The following is a 19895-nucleotide window of genomic DNA, read 5'->3' as shown; positions in this document are numbered from 1 at the left end:
GGCCCACACCAGATTTCAGGGCCAGTGGCTGTATTTTGCAGCCTTTTACTGCCACCAACAGCAGTGTGGTAGTGGAGGGAGGGACCCTGGTTTGGGAAATGATCATAGATTAAATAGCTCCAAGTCAAAAATGACCAAGGATGAGCAGCTGTGGCTGCATACAAACTATCCTTGTGCTGTCTGATCTAAAACTTGTGCATAGATGTGACACACTGTCTGGAACTCTGCCCAAAGGAGCATCACCTGCTCCTGCAGCATCCCTTGGCTACTGACTGCAGGTCCTGCCACAGCGCACCCAAATGCAGCGACAGTCTGGAGCATACATCAGTAGATGCAGCTACTGTCTTTACTCCAGTGTACTGCAGCTCTCCAACCCCAGCCGAGACGCAGAGAAATTTGCCATACACAGGCATTATTTATGAACACGTTGCAAAGTGCCAGGCCTGTCCAATTGCATTTGGCAAGCTGCTTCCCAATAGTGGTACCTACTACTAGCAGTGATGGACTGACCTCCAAAAGTCACTACAGTGCAGCGATGGAGGAAACCATCTCCCTCTGCTTTGTTCTCTTTACAGGCAACGCCTTGAGAAGCAGCACTAAATCCTGCTGACAAGGTAGGCAGCTACCCAGTTGTTAACCTGGGTTTGGGCCGTTGAAAAGCCAGCGGTTTAGATTGATGGTTGGCAAAACAACGTTTAGACTGCAATTGTGCCTGAGTGGCTACTGTCCGCAACGTTTTTCCAGAAGTTCAGCTGTGTGATTTTTCGATATCATTAGTCACTTGGGCTGTGTGGAAATGTAATTTAGTGACTATGCAATTAATTCTGTGGAAATGTCATTTAGTGACTATGCAATTAATTCTTGTATGTCCTTTTTTTTTTTTTTTAATATTTACTGGGAACTAGAGGGACTGCACTTATGCAGCAGAAAGGAAGGGAAGTATGTGAATCACTGGGTTTTTCAAGAAGTGGTTGCAGAACTATCTTCTGCCTTATTTATTCCCAATTTTTCACTGGCTTTGGAAAGTGCCTGAAGCTCAGGCGTGGTGTGCGGTTCTCAGAAATGCAGCTGCTGTGCAGCTGAAGCAGAAGAGCATGCTATCTGCTATCCGACTGGCAAGCAAGCAAGAGGTCTGTAATCCACCAAAAGTCCATGCAAAGATGAACATATCAGGAACTGTCCAAGTAAATACACTTACAGATACACTCACAAAATTGAAATAAGTAGTGTGGTTAATGAGTGGACCTCACATTCCTGCCTGCCTTTTGTTTAAAGTAATGAATCAAATGCTAACGTTGGCTGGTCCAGGGAGGAGAGCTGGGTCAGAAAAAGATGCTGCAGAAGTTGGATACGCATGCGGATACGTATGCACATGGGTGGGGGGGGGGTCGTTCCTGCAAGCCCAGGGTTCCCTGTAGCATCAGGAGCTGTCAGGGGAAAGCTAGAGCCTGGAAGGAGCAGCCAGTGTAGGTGGCTCTTTATGACCAGGTAGGGGATGCTGTAAACAATTTAAAGTCAACACATTTTTTCCAATCGCAATAGCCATCGCTAACCTTTGCTTGGATGTTGCTGAGACTGAAGGTTTGTTCTTTATTGAAAAGTGTTCGCTGTAGCAGCACCCAGGTTTTCAGGGTTGTTTGGAGGGACTTTTGGAAGATTAGAATGTTTCTGGCAGAAAACAAAATTATTAAAGCTGACAAGAACGTTTTCAATGAGCAGAAAAATACATCCGCTGGGCTTGCAGTTTTTTTTCATCAAGTGCAGTTCCTTTTGTGATCAGGAGGTGGTGAAGTTCAGCTATGAGGACTTCGACCAACAGTGTCTGCAAGCTTATGGAAAGTTCTGTTCATCTTTTGTGTCGCAGACCTAAGGTGAGGACACCAGCAAAGCCTGGAATGAAACTTTGCATAGGTCACTCGCACCCTGCTAGGAGGCTTTGGTGCAAAAGGAAATAATTCCAGCAAATTTTCAATGTTTTTTTCAGTTTTGGAAACTCTGAGAGGTTGACAGTCGGAAATTAAACGTTTGCTGTGAACCTGTTTCAAGGCTGGCAGTTTTCCCTCCGACTTGGTCCAGAGCCGTGGTCCTGATGAAGCTATTTTCATTGCTTAATAGCTGTAAAATGGCCTGGCAAACCCCACAAGAACTGTTTTTCATTTATTTCACATTTTGCTCAGGCCAGAATGCCCTTCCAGAAATCTTTCAGGAAAATGCAACTATGAAAATAAGGAAAGGAAAGGAAAATGAGATGTGATACCTCAGACGAAAAAGACGATAGTATGAAGCAAGTGCAGTTTGCAGGGTGATGGGAAGAAATTACTGAACCTACTCAAAAGCACATCCAAAATGTTTCTTTAGAGGAATAATGATACTTGAGCTGTTTCTATTTTCAGATGATTAGTTACCACTTGGGAGGAAAGAAGGAATTCTGTATGTGTAAGCCTGTCAGAATTTCTTTTGTTGCCATTGGCTTCTCACAAAATACATGCATGGTTCAAGCTTAATCTGTGCAGCACTTTAACTAAAAAAAAAAAACGAAAACCAAAGAAAAAAAAAAACCAACATTTTAAGGCAATGATAGTCATCTGAAGTAGTAAGAATTTGCAAAAATTTAAGCCTCCTAATCAGAAAGCAGAAACATGAAACAGTTTACCCGTACAAGTTTGATTAGCAAATGAGGTCTTTCTAGCTGGTTGCCCTGCCACGCGGTGTGTGAGTGACCCGTGGGCTGAGGGTTTTGTTGGTTTCGGCAACGTGATCACAGCCAGCAGAAAAAGAGAAACAGGCGTAAAAATGATAAAGCAAAAAAGCACAAAAATAATGACTCAAAACAGCTGTGTGAGCTATTTTTATGTCATCTCAGGTGAGGGAGGAGAGGAATGGGTGTGATTGCAGGACGGCACCCCTGTCTTTCTGAGGGACGGGGTGGGGAAGGAGCACGGACCTGTGGAGTTGGGAGCAACCTCAGTGGAGAAGAGGGGAGACCAAAGGCTCTGCTTTTTCCCTGAGGCAACTTATGACCTATCCCCTGGGTTGGGTGCTTGGCTTACCCAACCAGGTCTCCTTACCCGGAAAAAGAGTTGTCTTACAGCAGCATCAGCAGCTCCTGGGTCTCCACTGATTTACACATGGGGTGCAGACCCCTAACCAGGTCCTCTGAGTTACGTGTAGGGGACATTTGTACTACTTGTTGCAGCATGACTACTGACCTGAGTTCTTTTTCCTGAGCTCTGGTCAGGGCCAGGGTAGCCTTTCCTCCTGCCCTTTGCAGACTGACAGGCATCGGGTGCTCAGCCAGCTTAGGAAACAGGGCTTTTATTTAGGCACTTGCAAAAACCTAGACTTATGGAAAAGGCATTTGTGAAAAACGCAGACTTGTAACCCCATTTCCCCATCAGTCTAGCAGCCTAGCTGGGAAATCTTCTGTTTCTGGCTCTGACATTTGTTGTCGTGTCCCCCAGAATTTTTGTTATTCAGCTGAGTCTTAGAGGGCAGGCTTTTATGAGATGCCCCTTACCGTATGTGCAGGAAATGGAATGTCCCTGAGTAAGAGTGAAGTGTATAAAAAAGGGGAAGTTGTACTGAATGGATCAGTTGCTTGCTTGTGTCGCTGAGGGCACAGCTAAGATGATGGCCGCTTGTCTACTCCTCGCCAGCATCTTGACCATCGCATCAGGTAACTCCCTTGTCTGTCTGTCCGTCTGTTACTGTAACTGTGTTAGGGGCCTCGGTGGTCCCGCTAGCCGACTGCTGTGCTGCTGGGTGCTGCAGTCCCCCCCCCTCCACGTCCCCCAGGGCAAGCCTAGCAGCAACAGGGCACTTGTGGCACTGCATGTGATTGCACTGCTCACCCAGGGCTTCAGACATGTCGCTGTTCATTGCATTGACAGCATCTTCTCCCTATTTACCACCAGTGCATGTATAAGCTACAGGCAGATATATGAACTTATCTGCAAATCATAAATATCTGCAAATCATAAAGCATTTATGTCTAAATGCTCCCAATGATCCATATGACTGAAGTTTGATTTCATCCCCTGTTGTGGCTGGGATTTGGGTCAGAGTATAGCACTGATTTGCCTTAGCCAGGACAGAATTATTTGTAGTGATGGACATGGTGCTTGTGGGTGTCTGCTCATGCCACTAAAAGCATGGGTGTGTTATTTGATTTTGTAATTAAAAATCACGTAGAAAAGCCTGCATTTGTTTCAAACTAGCTTCCATGGTCATGGTTTATGTTCTGCCTATGGCACTACTGAGCTCTGAAAAGCAAAATGACTGGCACAGCTTCACAGCTGGCTTCTTGATCTGTGGAGATCTACCTGGCCATGGCCACAGCCACAGAGGGGGCAGGACCTGAGCAAGCTTTGTCGGGTAGGTTACACAAGTGCACCTCTAGGCACTGCAGACAGCTTCACTCCTGCAAAGATATTTCCTTTTCTTGTAAACTGAATTATATGTTTTCACTGCTGTTACTGTCCCTGCTGATATCTCCCTTCCCATGCTGACGTACAAAAATAAACTTTAAAAACTATTGTCCTGAGGGGACTGTGGAGCTGAGCTGTCAAACCTGGGAGTGTCCATTTTGATTGCCTGTTCCCTTAATAGTTTTTCCACATGTCTGTGATTTGGAACAGGACACATTTTTTTTTTTTCTTTTCCCTGGAGACCTTTAGTACATTGCATTTATGCTATGAAAGTTTTCTGTCTGTCAGCTTTAGCAGTGTCTCAGCTGCTTCCCAGCTGCACGGCCTCAAGCCTGAGATGGGAGAACGGATGCAGTTCACTTCTGGTCCTCCCTACCTTGCTTTGCTTTTTCCTTCTGGTTTTCTGTTCTCAGTCTCTGACAAATGTGGGTGCATGATATATAGCGATACATGTAAGAAATTTTAACAGGTTTACTGATTGCGCCCCAGGAGGGCTCAGAGAACAGTAATGCACCTGCGGCTGTTCAGGCATTAGCATGGCTGAACATTTAGGGAACCTCACCACAGCTGCCTATGGGAAAAGTCTCAGCAGACAGAAATCTGTCCCTCTTGATGCTGGAGCTTCCTTTCTCTGTGGCACTTTCTACAGCACAGGTATCAGGCTGGTGGGATGCCTTGTGTGAGAGGTGTTGGGTCCAGTGAAAATCTCAGGGCAATACTTTTGAGCTGTGTTTTCATTTTTTCCCTGAATAGAGGGGCAGAGAAACCCTCTCAAGCTGCTCTGCTCAGGAGTGAGGGCAAGGTGCTGGGGAGCCTCTGCTGGGGGGTGGGTTGCAGAAGGGTGGCGAGAAACGCTGAGTGCAGCACCCACTTCTCCCCCAGGCTCCGTGCAGGTGATGCACAGAAAGGTCCAGTCGGTCCAGGCAGGAGAAAACATTACTTTTTCATGCCGGTCAGTCACAAAAGAAGATGTGCTACAGGTCACCTGGCAGAAGGAGACGGACGGGGCTGAAGACAACATAGCAACTTACAGTATGATGAATGGCCAAAAGATAGCAAAGGGTTACGTCGGCCACGTGAGCTTTGCCCACAGCGAGTTACAAGCCTCGGCCATCTCCCTTCATGGAGTCACTCTCCAAGACGAAGGATGTTACAAGTGCATTTTCAACACATTCCCCTCGGGAGCTGTCACTGGCAGGATGTGTCTCAACGTTTACGGTAAGGTGTTGTAATCGCGTATGGGTTGTCATCTGAGGACCAAGTCGTTTCCTGGGAAAAACCTTCCCTGACAGTGGTCAGGTCATTGCTAAATTGCTGCGGGAAAGGTGGCTTAGCTTCCTCTGTGGTTCTCCCTCCCTCTATGGTTTTATCTCTGATGGGAAACCAGCTTCAGCAGTTCTTTATTGCTCTTCCCCTTTAAGTCAACAACAGTAAGATGTAAAAGCTGACATGTAACCCATGACTTACTCCAAGTTTCCCTAGCCATGTGCTGTGCTGACATCTGGCCTGCCACAGCCATGAACCCCATGCTCCTCTGCTTCCTTTCACTGCTGCTCTCACTTCCGAAGCCTGGAGATCAGGCGTGTTTTTCTTACTCTGCCTTCAGTCTTAAAATTCCAAAATATTCAAAAGGCAGAGAGGCATACGTGTGACCAGAGTTATCTGGAAGCTGATTTTGAAGCTATAGTAAAAATGACAATAGTTAGGTTGGGCTCAGGAAAGGTTGAAAAAAAACCAAAAAAAAAAAAACCAAAAAAACCCACAAATGCTGAAATACAGCACAGCTCATGGGCTTTGCCACATGAATATCTTGTGCAGGTCAGCATCAATTAGCTTCAAGAAGAGAGTTAAAACAAGTCATGAGTCGAGGTTGCAGTATTTGACACGTCCATATGAAATTGTCAGCTAGCAAGTACAAGCTGAAATGTAGAGAAACAGATAAACTCAAAGGGACAAGAGTGAAAAGCTGTTTAACTTTCGAGGAGTCTTGGGTTTCTGCCCATGAGAAAGCTGAGACACCCTGTTGGCTCCTGACTTTCTTGTCAGTGACTCTGCTGTGGGGATGCTGGCCAAAGATCATGTCCTGTGTGGAAAATGTCAGTGTCCGGGACCTGCAGCTGGTGGTATGACCCCTGCAGAGTATTTTGGTTATCCGTAGTACCTTCTGCTGACAAAGACACAGGCACATATGCCCATATACATACCCATATGCCAGGAATCATCTGCGTGGGAAAAAAGACACCCCTGGCTTACAGAGGGAAGATGACTTAAGCAATAGGAGAAAGGAGTAGGGAGGGAAATACGAAGAAAAATCAAGCCTGGAACAGAAGTTCTTTTTCCTCTCTCTTGGGAAAGTTCCTAGAGCAGAAAACAGAAATTAAGGAGAAATTCACTCAATATTTAAGATATGAAGAGGAAGGTGTTCCTAAAGACACCCAGCCCTGAGTCATTCAGAGGGTAAACACTGATTATACATTACGGGAAAATATGGAAGTGTCTTGCAGAGGGTTCCCACTCTTGTTTAGCATGTAAATCTAAACACAGAATTAAATGTGTTTTGTCTGGTTGGTTTTGTTTTAATCCAGGTGGGGGAAACATTTCCCAGAATCATCAGCCTTGTGGCTATGATTTGTCCTTTAGCAGAGCACTACTTTAAAAAAAAAAAAAGTGTTTTTCTGCTGCTACACACACTCCTGCGGACAACTCTTCCTGGGTCTTGGGCGAAAACGCATCAACCAAGAAGGGTTTCACTTCTTTCAGAGGCAGGCATGAGCCCGCTGCTCCTGCTACACCAGCATGAGCTCGCAGATCACTGCCAGGGGCTGGCTTGTGGAGGTGATGGTGGCCTCCTTGAGATATGCTGTATCGAACAGGTCCTAGAGGTTCACCATGAATAAAGTGTTTGGCACTGTGACAGAAGGTTTTGGTTCACGTGTGGTGTATTTCATTGAAGCTAATTTATGCAATGCTACTTGAAAGCTACAGTCTTACTCCCTTATTGTCAACTCATAACGATCAGAAAAACTTGCCTGAACAAGACCAGAGGGCTCCCCAGGATGGAGTGTGAAGCCAGCAGGAATCTCCCAAGGCACAGCAATTCAGGGCAAGGTGAGCAAGCCAGAGTCACCAGCTGAAAATGAAACGCTGCCAGGTCTTTGCCCTCAAGAGGGGACTGCCAGGGAGTTTACAAGCTGGTAATTGCCCGATTACAACAGCCTTCGCAAGAGGGGCTATTCCAGGACCGGCACCATCACTGCGTGACAACGGGAAGTGAAACCACATAATAACTGGATACAACACTCTGAATAATTAAACAGGTATGACTGGAGGAATCTCAGACCTGCCTGGATGAAAACAGCAAGCTCAAGAAGAAGCAGAAATTTCCTACCCTGTATCAAAACCCATTTTAGAACAGAACAGTTTCAAGTGTGTTTGGTGGGTCTCTTTTGAACAGCCTTCTCCCCTTTCCCCTCTGTTTTGCTTTGGAAATGTTTTTCTGACCTTCATCACCAAAAAGGATGAGAATGAAACCCGGGAAGGGGATCCAATGAGCAAGGCCAGAGAGAGCAGGATGTGCCACAAGAGAATGGGCAAGACTTGCTGGGTCACAAAATTCCCCAGGCATTTGCTGGGCTGTCTTTGGAGACCTCCTGCCTTCATTGTAGATGGCACCATTCACCTGGAAGTCTTGAGCGCCGCGGCGAAATACCATCGCTATTTCTTAGACAGGGAAAAAAAGCCATAGTGTTGCTGGTGAACACCCATACAGTTGCAAAAGGCTTTCTATCATCATGAGGCATACTGTAATTCCTAAAATTTTTTACCACTCTCTCTGAGACCACTGTCAAGCCTTTAAACACAAAAAGCACATCGTGACCTGACGGTCTCCCTTTAACTATAGAAGGCCATTACAGATAATCAAAGCTGATGTACTTCCCTACAGAGTCCCTTTTTCAAATACTTGGGATACTGCCACAGCAAAAATTTGGGAACATTTGCCTTACTGCTCTGCAGGAGATATTAAAGCAAGTCTGCGTACAACACCTCTTGCAGGTACTTTTTCACTGGAAAAAATATTTTGATGAAAGGCAAAAGAAGCAGCTCATATAAGTGTATGCATCAAATATCAACAGTGGGCACACGCTAACAAAGAGTGTAGCAGGACTTTATTGTAGATGCAAGCACTTACACGCTTTGTGAATCTATTACAGACACTTGCTAAGGGGAATCTCAGCCCTACAAGGATTTTTTTTTCACATGATAATCCTTCCTTGGAGTCCAATGTGGGAAGAGGGAGGACTGCTTAGTCACAAGAAAAGCAGATGTAGAGTGCGTATGCTTCTGCCAAGATAGTGAGCAATTTTTCTCATCCCCCTCTGGAAACATCTGTGACAGCTTTCCTTTACTGCTTTTGAATGTTGCAACCTAATATTTGAAGTTAATGCTGTGGGTAGATATGTTATTTTTATGCATCCCGTGAGCGAAAGAAGAAGTTCAGGCAAAATTTATTAATCAAAACAAACTGTTTATGACACTTGCCTTTTCATACATGGGAGATTTTGAGAAGTTCCAGCTAAAATCCCCCAACACACTTTTCTTGTTGCTCTTAGAGCAACGCTAGTGGGTTTCATCAGCTCTGTAGGGTTTGAGTTTCTGTCTATGGGTGATGCAAAAAATGAGAAACACACACTTTTTTCTAGGCAGGCACAGACATAGTAAATAAATGAGGCCATTAAAAAAAAAAAAAAAAAAGAAGCAAAACTGTTGGTATGCAATGTCTGGCTTCCACCCTCTGGCAGTTATGGCTTGGCGGATCCAGACAACCCGGTGAGGTGCATCTGGAATTGTACCAGGAGGTTATAGGTGCCATTATGTATCTGGCACAAGCCTTTTCACCCTTTCACAAGATCATTCACTGTCTTCTACACCTCCTTCATATGCAAATCTTCATTTACCTCCCAAAAGGAAAAAAGTAGGTTTTTTTCCCTAAGAAGAATAAACAGGGGTGTTTTGTTGTTGTTATTTAAAAGTAGGATCAGCATTTGATAAACATATGTTTACTAGTGTTGGGACAAAAATTAATTTCAATATAAATATTGTGCTGACTGTTGTTATTTTTGCTAAGTAAATAGTAATGCATGCATGGACTACTACTAAATATAGTAATAGATACTTTTTTCTCAAAGGGCATTCATAGTAACTCAGACTTCAATGAAACTAGAATAGCTGCTGCACTTAAATGGTTAAAAAAAGTAATATTCTTAGAAACAGGGACCTAGAAGTAGAGTGTGGTTTGGACCCCAATGCCATCATAGCATGCGCTGACGTAGAAGGCAGGCTGGTGAGGTGCCATATGGAAACCTGTGGATTGTACTCCCAAATGGAACTACATGCCTTTATAGATCTTGGCCTGAGCTAATTAGACTGGCTTTGAGCAGAGGCTTGGACTAGATGACCTCCAGAGGTCCTTTCTGACTTAGATTATGGTACGATTTATGGCTGAGGAATAAATAGGCTATTTTCTGCAGGGTATAGACACATCATTATGTGTTCACATCTCCCCTGGAGATCTACCCAGGCTGAAAACAAATTCCTGCACTCCTCGCCTTTCTTAATTCCTTGCAAATACAGTTCATATATATAGAAATCAACAAGCAGTCTTCATGCAAGTGCGTAAGCATGAATGATGCCTGTAGTTCATCTTTCTTGCCAGCTACGACTAAATGTAACAGCATCTGCAGATCTTTCAGGGTGAGGAAAAGCTCAGAAGAAATTATCTTTAATGAAGGTTTTGAGGGATACCAAAACCTGACACTAGACGGAAGAAAGTTGTACAAGCACAAAACCTCCACAGATGAAATCCCTTGGTGTAGCCACATAAAAATTCACCATTACTGTCTTGCATAAATAAACGCATTTAGTCCTTTGAGCCACAAGCTTGCACATCTCAAACAGCAATAAAGCTAATCCTGCAGATACATTTAAGGGAAAAGAACTAGAATTTTGACACATTGAAGCAGTTCAGCCCTTTCAAAGAGAGGAGGATGTGTAGTTTCATGGTTTCTCTACCTGTTGCTCTTTACTCTTCCATAATTACCACTTCTCAGCTGGGACGTTGTATTGCTGCTGTTAATAACAGAATTGAAACATGGGTTCTTCTACCCTCTTGTCCTTTGCCAAGCTCTTAATTTACAGACTGCTGCCTGATCGCTTTCATGTTTATTTGTCACTGCTGGGGCTTTGGAGAGGGGGAGGCAAGGTTAAATATCATGGTTGAACTCCAAGATAATGGTAAATACAGATGCTCTTTGCTCGTATGTGAGAAGAAAGTAATGGATTTTGTTGCTTTGTGTTTTACAGCCATCTCGGACCCCAAAGTGGAGGCTAAGCTTATACCCGGTCCAGACAAAGCTAGGGACTCTGAGAAAGTGGTGGGGATCAGCTGCTCAGCAACAGGGAAACCAGCTCCAAATATCACCTGGCGCCTTCCCAGAATTCTGCATCAGAAACCAAGGGAGTACCACATCAGGCTCAGCAACCAGACCGTGACTGTCATCAGCAATTTCACCCACACCAACTCCAAAATCCTCCAGGAGTATCCCATCACCTGCGAGATCCAACACCCTTCTCTAAATGTGACCCTGGTCCTCCCCATGGACACCGTGGTGCAGGGTCAGTATGCAACACTGCTCCTGTCCTGGAGCAGGGAGGAGACCATGAAACACCTCCTGGGGTAGATCAGGAAACTCCTCCGAGGGTTGGGGAGCAGGTGGGGAAGGCACCTGGAAGAGCAGCCAAGGCTGGGCTGGGGAGGGGCAGGGGAGGTGCTGAGGTGCATCCAAACACCCTCGGCAACAGCATACAATGTCTTAATGCTTGTTGGGTGCCCCACAGGCCATGATGTGCCCCAGCATCCCTGCCTCTGCCAGAGACTTGCAAGGTTTCCCTGTCATGTAGCCTCATGCACCAAGAGCACATGCAGCTTTGGGTAGCTCGGGGAGGCTGGGTGCCACATGCCCAACCATGGCATCAGACCCCAAACACAGGTCTGCTGGTGGTGCCACTTGTATGCATGCTGGCATGTGCTCCCAGTGCCCCTGTCCACCCCATCTCACCCCAGGGACTGACCAAGGAATGTCTGAAATGGGTTTGGGTTGTATTATTTTCTTCATGCACTAACTGACTACCCACTGTTTTCCTCACAGGTCCAGACAGCAGCGCGGCACAAGCCATTGCCATTGCAGCAGGGGTCCTGGTCCCTGTGACTTTCCTCCTTGCCTGCCTCCTCTGCTGCTGCCTCAGGCACCTACATGACCCAGAGAGAAACCCGGCCCAGCCACACTGGGTAGGTCCATCTTTCCCCAGGCTGCTGCAGTGTTCACCCACACAGGTTTTGGGGGTCACCGCCGGGACCCAGCTCTGCCCGGGCACCCTGGAGCTGGCTGCATGCTGCCCAGCCAGGGCTGCACCCAGGGCAGGGAGGGATGAAGGCATCAGCCCCCAGCAAAACACCACGGTAGCAGCACACTGGGAAGGGGACACCTGAAGGTGCTTAGGCAGGCCCATAGGTGCCCGACAGTGATGACAGCTAGAAGACATTCACTTTCTCAATGACAAGACATGCTGCAGGGGAAGCGTCGCTCTGTTACTATATTTATGTACAAAATAGTTGTGCAAGCAGTGACCATACCCTTGCACCATTCTTCTACATCTCCTAAAATAACCTCCTTCTGGCACATCCAGTGCAGCTCATGGAGGAAGCAGCTTCAAGGACGTATCTCAAACAAAATGGGGTCTTTAGATGAAGAGCATGCATCTCTGTGGGAAGCCCAGGATGCTGCACTGCAGCAGGGGCTGAGGCGCTGCTGGTTGTCCACCAAGGCCATCCTGGCACAAGGGGTGAAGGAGGCAAGCTTGAGGTGGAGGTAAACTGACCGAGGTGGCGTTACTTCAGAAACTCACAGCCCAGATTTATGCTGAAGGTACCTCAGCCTCTTTGCGGGATATGCCCAGAGCATGTACCCTTACTTTTGATGAGTGTCTTGGAAACAAAAAGCAGTGGGAGGAAATGCAATGCATGTCTTCTGCCATGGGTGCCATGCCTCTAGGTCTAAGATGGAGTCTGTTGAGGGGGTTGTGAGGGGAAAACTTTAGTCTCCCCTCACACAGAGAGATGCAAAGACCCATTTGGTAATGGACACAGCCTGGATCTTTACCCCTGCACTTAAAATATCGATACATTTTGAAGAAGGAAAACAACCCAACAACCTCTCTTCTGTTAGGTCCTTCCTGCCTGTACCAAGGCCACGAAGTATGGGCAGTACAGAGCTGTGGGCAGGCAGACTCCCACGGTGCCCCCCAGCCCCAGCGCGCCACTGAACACCTGAGCAGCTGCCTGCCCTATGCGTGTGAGAGAGAAACTTCTTGCAATGACAACTCAGGCTTCCAAGCAAACCTGCTGTGACTTCGCTCCAAGGGAAATACAAAAAAGGACAATTAATAATAGATACTTATTTATTTTCTTCTACTATAATATTCGATTTTGTAGAAAAAAAACCTGTAAAATATTTATTTGAAACTCTGACTGTCTGTGGGGATCTACATAATGAAACTAATGTTTTGTATTTTCAGGGGTTTCGAAAGCTATGTTTGTTCCTTTCTGATACTTTAACATTGCAAGCTCAAATCTTGGACTTGGACTTGTCTGAAACAGGGCAGCATTTTGTAGAGATGCTGGCCTGGGGGGGCGTTGCTGTGGGCCAAAGGAGACCCCTGCCAGGAGTCAGGGTGCAGAAAAGCCATAGAGCAGCCTATCACGCTGCTGTGGGCTGTGGGCATTGAACCTGTTCCCCACAAGGCACAAGAGATCAGGCCAAGACTGCAGCCAGCCTGAACTTGTAACCCAGGCCCCAGGAGTAACAGGCTTTAAGCCAGGAGTTATCAGGCATGAGGAAGTTGCCAACATTGATTTCCACCAGTCTTTCCTAGAAAGTAATGTAAAAGCAAAGAGCACACACCTGTGCTTTTTTCCTTCTTCTTTTTTTTTCTTCTTTTTTTTTCTTTTGTTTTTCTTCTTCTTCTTTTTTATTTTTCTTCTTCTGAGGTTTTCACAGCCTCCTTCTTAATTCCCCTAATCTATCACAGCTGCCTTGTGTTTCCAGGCATCCCACCTGCCTGCAGGAGGAAGTAAGGAAACAAAAGGGCAGTTGAAGGGGCGTTAGGCTGTCTGGTGGATTTGGTGTATGTCATGGTGTAGTGGTAGGTGAGCGCAGTGGGAAGCAGGAGGCTAACAGGAGCAAGGGGGTGGATGCTGCCTGTGGACAGATATGTACCAGCGCAGGGTAATAAATATAACCTATTGCCAAAAATTCATTGCTTATAACCTGTAGGTCAGATTTGAGTAGTTCTCCTGTAATTCCCTGAATCCCACCCTACGCCTGTGAAATCTTTACTTGTACACCCAGGGAAGGAGACATGAGCCCGCCTGGCTGGTATGGTGTTGTGGGCAGCATGAAGACAGCCAGTGCAGGCTGTTTCCTTTCCTCCTGGCTTCCCAGAGCAAGTGCATGTCATCTGGTTTTCCCTCACGCATCTATTTCAAATGTGCATCCCAGATGAATCGGGTTGCGTTGTAGTTAAAAAGCCAAGTAATCTAAAATGAAAACAAGTGGGTGAGCTGAGAATGAATAAACCCAGTCCTTGTCATAAAATGCGGGTTTTTTTTAATGCTTAGTAATAGTGCAGCTGGTGAGTGTGGAGAAAGGGGAACTGGCTGTAGTGGTCACAATCTGGAATTTTTTCTCCTGAGCCCCGTAACTGTCAAAGGAGGAAGCTGCTTTTTGTCCAAGCTTTTCCGCCACTGCAGCTTAATTCCCTCCTCCTCTGTGAGTGATGGGGCTGCAGGAGAAACAGGTTTTCCCCTGGGCCTGTGGTTCGTGGGTGGCAGGGTGTGGGCAAGAGGGCAGGGCTCAGTCCTTGGCACTCCTGAACAGGCTGTGCAGCATCAGCCCTTGCCTTGCCCCTCAGCAGGGTCTGCACTTGTGCTTCAGGGGGGGTTTGGAGAGGGGTTTTTTTTGAGTTTTAAAAGGTTTCCACTAATGCTTAAACTAACGTGCCTTTTTCTAAAAAAAGCTAAATGAGTCTCTCGCAGAAACCCAGAGTCTTGACCTTGGTAATGAAAAGGATCCTTAGAGGGAAGAAAGGCACAAAGCTGGAAAGAAACTTTATAAACCCAGGAAGATTGCAGAGATTACCTATTATTATTTTCTACAATAATTTTTCTATCATTTTCTACTATTTTTATTTTCCTGAGTGGTGGAAAGCAGGGTTTGAAGTCATGAAAGTATCAGTTTACGATGGGATTGTAATTTCTTTTGCTATTTAGCTGAATGTTGAATTGCGAAAAGCTTCTGTAGGTTTCTGCTTATAAGCACGATAGGACTAGAGACCGAGCAAAAGTGGAGGATGTAGTAGTTACAAGCAAAATTCTGTACAGGAAAGGAAGATGTTATTGATTTATTTGTCTTTCACAGTATCAGAATTAGAACAGGCAAAGACATCCAAACACAGAACACTTAAAACCAATACATGTGTTTGTCTTCTTGCTATAAAAAGCCAGCTACTGAAATGCAGTGCCATCAAATGCTATATGCTGGTGTTGTGGAGTTCGGCTTCACGTAGCAATGAAATGAATGTAAGCATACAGACTATGCATAATTAACTGGCTGTTAGCTGGAAAAAAAAAAAGAGCATGAAATAGATACAAACCACTTTTCAGGGAACAAATAAGCATGTGACTGAGTGGAGCAGAAGTTTTTACTGTGGGCGGACAGCATCTTAAATGCTGTTCTGAGGTTTCTTTGTGATTATCTTGTGCTTGTCTGTCCAGTTATCTCTGTTAACAATTGGGCAGTAATTCTTTGTAGGTTATAGTTCAGATGGGTTTATACAGACACTTAGTATTTATTTCAGTAAATACCTAGGATATGAAATGTTGCAAATTTTGAATAGGTCTTTTGAAGTAAAAATAAATCCAGTAAGCAATTGAAGTGGAATGGACTGCTCTATTTTGTTGCTCCAATACAAGTGATATGAAACAGATTAACTTCGTGAGTAAATGGAAGCAGAGCATATTTTCAAAGTTTACTCTACAGGTATGTTCTGAGCTACTATTGCCACCACCAAAAAAAAAAAAATCAAACTACAAAAAAGCCTAGGTTTTTGCTCTCTTGTGTCTGAGCAGTTGTTGGTCTGACCCAACCCTGCTTTTGGCCATCTCCTGTCACTGCAACTTGTCCAGCCCAGGTCAAGAGTGGTGCTGATGCAGGGCATCATTTTTCCTAACAGATGGAAAGAGGGCAAGTGGGAATGCCACCCTCCTTCTTACCTCTTACTTGGGTAAAACTGGCTCTGGGTAGCCTGTTTCTCTCTGCAAAGAAAATGGGATTCTTTAGCCTGCACCTCTCGGCTCTAGGATCCTTCGATCTTGACATTAGCCAGCTTGGGTTAACGTTTTAACTCATGTAGGATCTTATGACAGTTGCATTTTAAACTGTGTGTTTTATATTTATATATATTGGTATATAATACAGGGTCCTCAGGCTGTATAAAATGTCCAGGTTCGAGTTTTGGCATGCCAGGCTGTTTCAGAGATGTCTCATGTTGGGTTTTTTCTCTGCCTGGGTACTGGGTTCCTGGTTCTAAGAGAGCATAAGGTGTAAAGGAATCACCCCAGCAGCTCTGGCTGAAGATGTGACTTTGAAATGTAGCTGAAATGCTGCCATTAGATGGTTTACAAGTCACTGGCTGAAACAGGAAGAATGTTCTTTTCCTGAAGCCGCTGCTGGCAGAGGCACGTGACTAAATCCACACTGTGAAAAGGGATTTTGTTTTGGTGATAGAAGATTGAAAACATCTTTCATAATTTCTCTAGTGCCTGACCCTGGGAAAATTATTCAGCTACTAAACACCACACCAGCGAATTTTCTTATGAAGCCTGACATGGAAGAAAATATAACCTATTGGTTTTCATTCAGTTTGCAGCACTGAGCCCCTGCCAATCAGCTGAAATAAGGGAACTGCACTAATTGAGTGCATTTTTTGCTTTTATAAATTAAATCATCAAACCCAGCAGATAAAAATCTAGCATATTTTTGTTTTCACTCAGTATACCAGAAATTACTCATATTTTAAGAGCATTACAAAAGGCCTTCTCATATCTCCGCTGCTTTCCTCCTTGCTCGTACAAAGCTGTGTGTGAAAGGAACACTGAACTCCTGTCCAAGCTACGTGCAGATGGACTCTGTTGTAGTCTGCTCAGCTTTGAAAAAAGCCACCTGAAATTTCTGGGAAGCCTGAGGAAACCCATACACAATACAAGCAGAATTTTGACTTCCCTAACTTGTCAGAAGCTGCAGTCCTAACCACCCTGAGGAGAAGGGAAGAAAAGGCAGCTTGGCTAGTAAAAAAGCATTTGAAATTGTTCATGAAAGGCTAAGATGCAATGAAAAGCTTGCACAAAAAGACCCCACATTTTTAGAGTAAAAATCAGAGATCTTTTTTTCTCATCAGAATATTTTATTTTATATTATCCTACAAATAAATTACAGAATGTCCAGCATCTCATCATAAACACCCAGGGTTACATTTTAGGCTTAGAGAAACAAATTTGCTTTGAGCCTTCCTTGTCTACAGGAATATACCTATTTTCTTAAGTGAGAGTGCGGTGGGTTTTTAGCTGCCCATCAGCTGAGTAAAAAGAACTATTTTTGTTTGCTACAGGTTTTTCTCGAAATACCAGAACTTATACACAGAGGAGAAAAGGGGAATGTCCTAGTATAGTTTTCTGAAGATCTTTGTGCATTTACTTCAGAACAGTTTAATTTTAAGCGTATTAAATGTAGGCTGTCTTCTTTCTAGAAAGGATTTCTTAATAGAAGAATAGAATTAATAGTCCTCTACTCAATGCTTCAGTAACTATCTATGTATATAACTCCAACATTTCTTTCTGAAAATTTTAATTGTAAAGATTTCTGACCATGTCAAGACAATCAGAAAGCATTCCTCAGGGTCTAGCTCAGGCTGCACGAGGAAACCAAGACCTCGCTGCATCACCAACAGAAACTTCTGAGCTGCCCGCAGGCTCCTTTGAGGCGGAAACCTTCTGACTAGGGTGCAAAAGAAGGGGGATGGGATGTGTGTGAATCCTGGGTCATGGGTAATAACATCCCAGCCTGAACAGGAGTGATGCACCAGGCTCTCCAGTGGGATCTGGCCCAACAGAAGCAACTTGTGGTCATCGTGCAGTTTTACCTCCGCTAGTCTCGGGTCTGTGACTCTCTGTCATTCTACTGTGGAACCGGCAGACATGAATTTAGAAGAACTGAAGCCAGAAGCCACCAGGAAACAGCACCAGTCATCGCTAGTGGGACAGATATTTTTCCTGAAAGGTGAGCGAGAGGGTCTGGGGACCCTCTGCTTGATTCTCTGTCTCTTCCTTCATTCCCTTAGCACATTTCTTCTTCCTTTGCTCTTTTTCTGGTCCATAGAACCCAGACCTGATGTTGTACTGTCAACTAATGCAGTATCTCTGCCACAAGCAACAGAAAGTTTGTCCTTTAGCTTTGCTATTACTTGACCCAGCATGTAGTTTGCCTCTCCTGGTCTGTTCAGGGTTATTTCCCTGATGTTATTCCATCTCATCACACCTTTGAAGATGCTGTCCTCTTGCCTAGATCACCCCTCCCCTGCTGGTCACCCCTTGCCCTTCTCCATCTGGGGTTGTCCACTGGGCTGAGCTGGGAAGTGGGATTTAGGGAGGAAGGAAGGAAGGAGAGGGGACCAAGGAAAAAGGGCACACACAGAGCCTGAGGGCAAGGGAAGGGGCTCTAAGTGGAGCCAAATGGGGGACGATTTCTCCAGGAAATCTTTCAGGTTAGCAATTTGTTAGAAAACAAGTCCTTAGGACTTGTCTGCTTCCAGAAGAAACACCTCTCACAGGATTAGCTTTGCAATGAGAATGTTATCTGGGATCTACACTGCTCTGTGGCCTCTCACTTCTGCAGGGCATTAGCAGACTAATTATTTTGAGAAGTTTGGCCAGTTTGACAACCAAGCCACAGAGATGATGTGCCGAGAGCTTGGGAAAAGGAATTTGCAGAGTGCTTGGAAAGCGTATCACTTAAGTGCATGAGGAAGTGTCCTATCTTGCAAAGTCTGCAGAGTTAATTAGAGATGGATGGTCTCTTTTTGCCTCTTAGTTGGTGCCTGCTGGTGTACGGCTTGAGACTGGCTACGGGTAATGCAGCCAGGGCAGGAGAGGGCTGGGCACAGCTGGGAGCTGATGTTGTGGGAGGGAGGTGGCACTGGGTATCCCACTCCAAGTTCCTCAGCCAGTTTCTGATCAAAAGTATAAAGTCCCCATAACTTCCTAACTGAAGTAAACATGTTGCCAACAGGAGAAGTGGTGGGATGAACCCTTTCAGTGATAACCTGCTCTCAGAGTGTCTGCACAGCATTTGCCAGGCTGATGCCTGCCCCTTTTGGCTCGGCAGCTGGTATGTCTAGTCTTGCAGCCAGGAGTGAGCCAACATTTCCTTTCCTCCTCACCCTTTCATCTACAGGCTGTGACAAGGAGCAGGGTGCCCCTTGGTCTCTGGCAGAACTGCGAAAAAGAAACACAAATCAGTGGAAAGGGAGAGAAAATAAAGTGCTATAAAACTGCCAATGAACTGTCTTCCTCTTCATTAGTAATTCTCCTCTTTGGCATCAGTGCAAATAGCAAAACTAAAACCTGGAAAAGAGTGGCCCCCCAATAAATTATCTCTTTAATCCTAGGGCAGTTTTGCAGAACTTTATTTTTTTTCCTTCGGAAGATGAGAATTAATTAATTAAGGTCAGACTCTCCAGACTTACTGTCCAAACACACTGCTTTATCTGAAAAGTTGAGATATGGCTTAAGCAAGCAATCCTCCAGGATAATTCTTTTTAAACAAACAACTGCATCTTCCAGGACCTTTGATAAATGTCTGAAAAGAGAAAGCCAGCCAGTTTCTTTTTGTGTGCAAAGTTCAGGAACTGCATAAAATAAAGCAAAATTCAGGGAGGAGGGATGTGGGAAACAACATAAGAAGCTGAATAGGTGTTGTTTCAATAATCTGAACTGTTACCAGGAGCTTTCAGAGTTGCGAGTGCCATTTTTGTATGTTGTTAGTTTGTATGTGAGCAAGTGGGGTATCTTTTGCCCCACAGCAAGCACTTGGCCAGTAAGATCCTTGCCTGGGTAAAAAAGCAGTGAGATTCAGAGGGTAAAGGTTGTTGCCATTATAAAAATGCCCAGGCCCATTTTGCCGCCTGGGTAATGAAGAGTTTCTAGAAGTGGAGAAGCGGGCAATCATCTCCCCTCTCACATAGGAAAGAAACTGAAGATATACCTCTATAAAACTCTTCATGCGTGTGACCCTCTACTGG

General features: G+C 45.1%; 1 protein-coding gene across 1 annotated transcript; it reads left to right on the top strand.

Annotated features, from left to right (window-relative positions):
• Positions 1-5323: 5323 nt before the first annotated feature.
• Positions 5324-13056, top strand: LOC142053849 (OX-2 membrane glycoprotein-like). The gene is made up of 3 exons (XM_075086099.1): positions 5324-5645; positions 10788-11099; positions 11633-13056. The coding sequence occupies exons 1-3, from the start codon at positions 5324-5326 to the stop codon at positions 11971-11973; spliced, it is 975 nt and encodes a 324-aa protein (XP_074942200.1). The 3' UTR covers positions 11974-13056.
• The last annotated feature ends 6839 nt before the right edge of the window (positions 13057-19895 follow it).

The sequence above is a fragment of the Phalacrocorax aristotelis genome, chromosome 1 (genome assembly GCF_949628215.1).
Source record: "Phalacrocorax aristotelis chromosome 1, bGulAri2.1, whole genome shotgun sequence".
Lineage (NCBI taxonomy): Eukaryota > Metazoa > Chordata > Aves > Suliformes > Phalacrocoracidae > Phalacrocorax > Phalacrocorax aristotelis.
This window is presented reverse-complemented; position numbering and strand designations above follow the sequence as displayed.

Excerpts from the sequence above, each read along its gene's own strand:
- LOC142053849 (XM_075086099.1), top strand. The coding sequence starts at position 5,324 with ATGCACAGAAAGGTCCAGTCGGTCCAGGCAGGAGAAAACATTACTTTT. Across the intron at positions 5,646-10,787 it reads GATGTGTCTCAACGTTTACG|CCATCTCGGACCCCAAAGTG; the intron begins GTAAGGTGTTGT and ends TGTGTTTTACAG. Across the intron at positions 11,100-11,632 it reads CATGGACACCGTGGTGCAGG|GTCCAGACAGCAGCGCGGCA; the intron begins GTCAGTATGCAA and ends TTTTCCTCACAG.